Raw genomic sequence first — 7,382 nt, forward strand, 5'->3', positions numbered from 1 at the left:
TTTAACAGCATTGGTTGATTGCTTGTTGGCGTAGACCTACCACTGCAAATAATATTTTACTTTTTGCCAAAACCAAGTTCGAACGTAAATTCTTTTCAAGTTTAAGTCTGCTAAAGACCAAGTTCATACTGATTGTGTAAAATTTTCATTAAGCTTTCCACTGATGAATATTTATATTAATATTCGTCTATTAGTACTTCTGAACATAGCAGTAAAGAACATTGGACTAGACCTGTCGCTGCAAAGAACGTTCTATTTTTCGTCAAAACCAAGTTCGAGCGTAAATTATTTTCAAGTTTAAGTCTGCTAAAGACCAAGTTCATAATGATTGTGTACAATTTTCATTGAGCTTTCCACTGGTGAATATTTATATTAATATTCGTCTATTAGTACTTCTGAACATAGCAGTAAAGAACATTGGACTAGACCTGTCGCTGCAAAGAACGTTCTATTTTTCGTCAAAACCAAGTTCGAGCGTAAATTATTTTCAAGTTTAAGTCTGCTAAAGACCAAGTTCATAATGATTGTGTACAATTTTCATTGAGCTTTCCACTGGTGAATACTTAAGTTAATATTCGCCTATTGTTAATTCTGAACTTCGCTGCAAACAACGTTTTATTTTTTGTGAAAACCAAATTCGAGCGTAAATTCATTGCAAGTTTAAGTCTACTGAAGAAAAAGTTCATATTGATTGTTTTCCATTTTCACTAAACTTTCCACTAATGAATTACTCATGTTAAGACTCACAATCGAACTCACACATTATTACTTCTGAACTTGATAATAAACAACGTGTTAAAAGAACACCAACAAAGATACGAGGGTCACCATTTATATTTCTGGAATAGGAAAAAAAATAGTTAAGCTGCGATATATTTTTATTGTTTTTTCAAAGTACTCGCCACGATGATCAATACACCTTTGCATGCACTCAAACCAATTTTCAAAGCATTTATTCCATTCCGAATGAGGTATCTTCAAAACATGATTTCTGAACGCTTCAACAGCTTCTTCGGGCGATGAAAATCGTTGGCCACGCAGTTTATTCTTCAGGAATGGGAACAAACAGAAGTTATTGCATGCCAAATCAGGGCTGTTCGGCGGATGACCTATCAATTCGATGTAATGTCAAATAGTCTCTTGTTTGAACCGATGTGTGAGAGCTTGCATTGTCATTATGAAGAACAATCCGGCAATATGAAGAAAATATCTTGTTCGTTTATCTTATTTCACTGAGGTCTTATGGGATACAAATCGTTGTGTACCTATCAGAATTTACTGTTCTGCGATCCTCTATAGGCACTGTTGCAATATAACCAATTTTCCCGAAGAAACAGGCCACCATTTTCTTTGAAGTGCTACGTGTGCGAACAGCTTTTGTTGGATTTAGTTCATTTTAGAACACCCATACAGCCGACTGCTGCTTACTTTCCAAGAGAAAAACCTTATATTATGAAACCGTAAACTATTGACAGATGGTAAAAATATAAAAGGCTGATACTTATTCTATTGTTGAATAATATATAGTATGAAGTAAAATCTTGCCATTTTTATCCTAAAATTACCTACTCCTATTACTGCTATAATTCACCGGGATAGTTTAAAGTATAAATATCGTATCGTATCTCAAGATATTCTTAAACAATTTCCCCAAAATAATATAAATCTTCAAGATTGTTATGATCGGTGTCATGAATTTACTTTATAGTGTTATTATGGCTTTGCTTATTCCAGTTTATACTTACCTTCTTTCCGTCCTTTCTGTAGGAGTGAGATGGGTGTACTGGGCCATCTATAGAAATGTAAATTATTATTTCGGCCTTTCCTAAGAGGTCGTTTTAAAGAAACACATCTCTAGTAAATGATAAAAGAAATAATAAACGAATCACATACGATAATGAAGTGTCAGCATATCGTGACCGAAGTTGAGGAAAGCCTCACAAGCAGTTGTAAAAGCCACATTGACACTTAAAAGGAAATTAATTTTTCACTGATGACTAATTGAAACCTTGAAGTGAATGAAACGAGTACTTAATGAGATTGAAGGCGATTAAAAATAGTAATCAGAACTTATGTTCATGTATATTTAGTGTAAAGCGAACTAAAATGAGGCTTAAGGGCTTATCTTATCGCTTAGAAAGATACATCGTTGGAGGTTAATAGCAGGTCATCGATCAACACGACACATATCATTAGTTAGTGTTTGAAATTTCTGAAAAATACGAAAATCTCAATTACTTATTCCTCGACTTATTATAAATTATCTGTAATATGTTCCTGCAACTCCGCCTTATATAGGAACTATATATAATCCACCAATGTTGTTTAACACCACCCAGTTTGTGTTAACCATTATAACTAATTTTATTAATTGGAAAAATCCGAGAATGTCCCAGAATATATCAATAAATTGTGAAGCGTTTGATAATATTGTGACGTAATATCCCAACTTTCTGGAAACAATCATGATTGAAATCACCTCCTATGAATGCGCGTATGGGTAACATCTTACAATGTATTTAATGCTGTTTAATTATTTAGAGATCTCATTTTTAATGTGTAGAATTTATGTTCTCAAAATCTTATCATTTAAGTGCTTTTTAAATTTATTTGGTTATAAGTGATGTCGTAACAGGAGTACCCCAATCTTCTAAAATAAATTCCCCCAATGTTATTTTTTTAAAGTGAATGTTTCTGAGTATTGTATACCTGTAAACAAAGCCTTAAAAACCTCAAAAGGAAATCACAGGTCATATGATCAAAATGGCAACGAAATAAATAACAAATATATCAGTTTTTAATGTATCAATCCTTCTACAAGTCAAGTGTCAGGAGGTACTTATTAATAGATTACAATAGAAATAGTTTCAGCTTTTAATATTTTTATTATTAGCACTTTTGTTCCTTTTGTTCGTGTTCTTGAAGCATATATTTGTAGCGCTTTCCGAATAAGATAAAAGAAGTTTTACAAGACGTCTCAAGAATACGAAAAAAAAAAACATCTGTGGCCTAGTGGGGGCTAAGAAAAGTACGGTTCAGGTCAACTTTTTTCCAACTCTAGTGGTATTCTGAAGCACAAAAAAAAACAATAAATCCTGATTAGTAAAAATGTACTTATAGTCCGGACGTATTGAAGTTTAGGGTAGTTAGTTGACTCGGTGAATGGAGTTAAAACGAAATGAAACGGTGGTATTTACATTATGTGACCGTTATTTATTGGCAAATACGAATATCGAAATAACAATTGATAAAAGGGATCGCAGCGGTGTTACCTGATGACGAGGCTTGGGCAGTCGATGAATGATCCAAAGTACCCCTCAATAATAGCCCAGATCAAAGTTGCGGGGTTGAAAGATCTTCCTAATCATTTACTAGTTGGTGCTGCTGGCACCCCGCCCGTATACAACATCTAGAATTATATTTCTGGATATTCTGTAGACCGTTATTCTTTCTACGATCTAAAATTCGACATGCCTCAAGATCGCTACAGAAGAACATAATTTTGTTTACCTCTGTTTTTGACCTTTCCGACTATTTCAACAGCAAAAATCCATAATGTATACTCGTGGATGCAGAAGTTTGTACAACAAATATATACATTAAAATTCAGGTGAATTTTTTAAGTGAAATTTCACCTCAAGAATGTAAATCGAAGAATGTGAAGGAGAAAGAGTCAGACCTTCAGCGAAGTTAATACCTACATTCCGTTAGTACATACATTAGCTCGTTCTGATTCACAATTGACATTTATTGAAGTTTTATTAATTAGGCGAACTATTCTAGGTTTATTGGAAACAGTAAGAACTTTGGCTGACATCAAATGTATGATCTTCAGTACTTTAGTGGTGACCGTCGTGACATCTATAATTTTAAAAATTGGTAAAAGTCATTAATTAAAAATGACAAGACAATTTCAATAGCCCTTGTTTCAGCGTATATATGACTGGATCAAAAATAGAATTGAATGAATTGAATAAATCATTATTGTTTTAACTTTCTCAATATATATAGAGTATATATATAGAGAATAGATATAATTGTTAAAGATCATAAAATTGCAAACATTATATATAAGTATATCTGCTTAGATTAATTTTGAGATCTATTTTGAGGTTTAGTTGACACGACACAACATTCGTTGTAACCCCGAAAATAATTTGAATTTTAAAAAATTTCCTTGAGGAGTAATTCTTGAAGTAAACTAAAGTAACTTTGAAAATTTCAATTGTATTCAATTCTCTACACTAGAACATCCCCTTAATACGATTGACAACTGTTCCTCGTTATTCTGATATTAGACAAATATAGTAAAAAATAATATTTCGATGGTTTTACATAATTTTGTGTCACCAGCTCCCGGACTACAACAGTGGTCATTGAACACCATCATCTATTAAAACAGATCCCAATAAAATGTTATGCTAGAATGTTATACTAATTTTATTATTTTACTGTGAAACATGTGATTTTTCACAAATTAAGAACATTTAAAGATACGGTAGGTAATACGTAAACTTCTTTTCAGGTACATTATTATTATTTATTTCTCAATTGTTAAATTTTGATGCGATGTTTTCAGCTAGTCGGTTAAATTTAAACAAATGATTCATGATATTGTAACAATGAGCATAAGTGTGGAAATCTTGAGACGCCAATTAAAGTTGAATAAAATATTCCATTTCTTTTCAGATATATGAATTCAGCCTTGAATCCTGTCATCTATACCATCTTCAACAAGGACTTTCGTCGAGCCTTCCGGCGTATACTGTTCAAGTGATGTTTAGCTTATGTGTGCTGCTATGAATGCGTTAGTCGACGTGTACGTACTGCGCAGTACCGCAGCGCACCTAGCGCCCTCTACAGACATTAGTAGCAATCAATAATCAAAAGGGACAAAATAAAAACACTGAAATTCCCTAATTATTTATATTCCAATAAAAATCTATTTTTGTTATTGTTGCTCTCCATCCGTTTTGGACAATGGACGATTTCCTCCATTATTATTGTTATATTAATTCAGAAATATTTATTGTTCCTAACTTATTAAGATTGAATTGAAAAAATAGGAGAATTTGTATAAAAAATCAAAGAGCTTTAAATCATTGTAACTCAATTCTAAAATAAGTCAGTCCATCAAGGCTTTATATCACTCAAGGCCTTAATTTAAATTATTAATAATTACTAGATAAATACATGTGGTAGTGGTATTATAATTTTTATATATCATCCAGTTTCTTTACAATTTTTAAATATTTCCATTTTAATTTTCATTGAAATATTTTATTTATATGATTATAATATCAGTGAACTATATTTGGAAAATCATCAAATAAGGTCAACCATAAACTAGAAGCAAGAGAGTTTAAAAAAACAACAAATTAACGTATTTTAGTAATTTGCTAAATGGATTAAATGAACTCTGCATTAGTGTATTTTTTAGTCACCTGAATAATGCAACATTCAGCCAACACTACGCAGAGCCGGATATCACCGAAGGCGAATTAGAGGAAAATAAAGGCGAGGCATTTTTTATTCAAAATGAAAAAAAAAACTACCACGAAAATACAATTCTCTCAACACTGACAAGCCAATGTTGACGCGGGAACAAAGCCGAATAAAAGTCCCCATTTCCAGTGGTTCCGGGTTTCGAAGGAGAGAGAAAAAAAAACTAGTTCTTTATTTTAACCGTCAAAGAGACCTGTTTTAATTTTTCACCAGCGGATGGGCGTTTTAAACCAAGATGAAAATTTATGTCGCAAGGGACCCCGGTCATATTTCTCTCCTTTCCCCTTTTTTGCCACCAGAAAATGAGCAATACCTTGGTTTCGGTATTTTTTCCTAGCGTTCCACGAAACGAGAATTGATGGAAGACATTCTTTGTCCATTACGGATCGAGGCCAGAATATTATTGTATATTTTTACTGTTGACAATCTACATTTCATATTGTACTTAATTTGTCTTGCCCAATAAACTAATGGATTTTTAATTTTATCTCATTATATATATGTATATACATCCGAAATTTCTCTCAAGATATGTTATCCATAATACCACATGTTAGCCAACACGCCTTTGTAATAAAACAGTGGATAGATATAATTGTTAAAGATCATAAAATTGCAAGCATTAACACAGATAAAAAAACACATAAAAATTTACAAATAAAGCTTCCACCTAATTTTGAGTTATATTTTATAAATAGTTTAAAAGAATTTCCTTTCATTTTCTGATATATATTCAGGCTGTTACATTCTTCCAGCTTCTTATGCTATATTGAACCTAAGATGTTAAAAATGCTTAATAGGAATGTTAACATGAATTATTATTTCAATGTATATACTTTTTTTTATCACCAATACTAACATTTGTCTCTGATATAGTTTTACACATCATTTGCTATTGCTATTATGATTCAAAATCAGTTTTTTCAGATTTTCTTACCATATCAGTTAGAATTTTAATCTCACAATATCTACATAATAGTAAAGCGAAATCAACACTATGATGAAATTAAATAGTAGATTCAATGTACACATTTTATAGCTTATACATATCATCACAACCACTGCATTTATCCATATCTCCAATTTCATTCACCAACATATTGCTTTATTTTTAATTTTTATTTATTTACTTTCTGTTAATTTTCTTCTAATTATACTTTAATTAATCTCATATTAGTCCGATTAAAGTATACGTGCCAGGTTACTAAAATTCACATAGAGGTAAAAATTGGTGCGAGTGCTTAGAACACTAATTTAAATGGTATGCAAGAAAAATTAAGATCAAACTTCAGAGAAACGATTTTTGGGGTTTTCAGATAAATATATATAAATATATATTTATAAATAATATATATAAATTTATCAATAGAAAGCGTTCAGACAAAAATTGTATAGCGTACAATTATTTATAAACTCTCTAAAGACTAAAAGATACCCAATTGTAAATTAGATTTGAAAAACCTCTGCCCAATAGCAGTGATAATACTGCGTATAATCTTCAATTATACGGTGGTGGAAAGTAACTAAAATTATCGAATTCCGGAAATTAGAATGATTGCTACAACCGCTTTCAGGGTTCTTAAAACTTTCTTCTTTTGTTGCGTTTAATTTTTTTCGCACCAATGTTGGTTCATATATCAAATATATAAATGTTGATATTCCTGCTTTTTCAGTAATGACAATTTAATTGCCATCCATAACTTTAATCTATTTGAATTTTCCCGTTATCTATACTGCAGCATTCTTGCAAATATCGTTTAATTCGTCTAATATAAACTGACGGAAACTGATCACTATTTTCGGTGTATTAATAATTTCCTCCATTGCAAAATGTATAGCTTCAGCTTTAGAACGACGGACTTTACACACTTTACCCG

At 31.5% G+C, this 7,382-nt stretch overlaps 1 protein-coding gene across 1 annotated transcript in view; it reads left to right on the plus strand.

Annotated features, from left to right (window-relative positions):
* LOC143200049 (alpha-2B adrenergic receptor) overlaps positions 1 to 6,111 on the plus strand; it is a 619,947-nt gene extending 613,836 nt beyond the window's left edge. Inside the window, exon 7 of the mRNA XM_076410305.1 lies at positions 4,690 to 6,111. Coding sequence (XP_076266420.1) covers positions 4,690 to 4,777 — 88 coding nt within the window. The 3' untranslated portion in view covers positions 4,778 to 6,111. The remainder of the gene's footprint in view (positions 1 to 4,689) is intronic.
* Positions 6,112 to 7,382: the final 1,271 nt, after the last annotated feature.

Source organism: Rhynchophorus ferrugineus, unplaced genomic scaffold, assembly GCF_030347505.1.
Source record: "Rhynchophorus ferrugineus isolate W39M unplaced genomic scaffold, kcgeb_rfMv2 rfM7, whole genome shotgun sequence".
In the NCBI taxonomy this organism is placed as follows: domain Eukaryota; kingdom Metazoa; phylum Arthropoda; class Insecta; order Coleoptera; family Curculionidae; genus Rhynchophorus; species Rhynchophorus ferrugineus.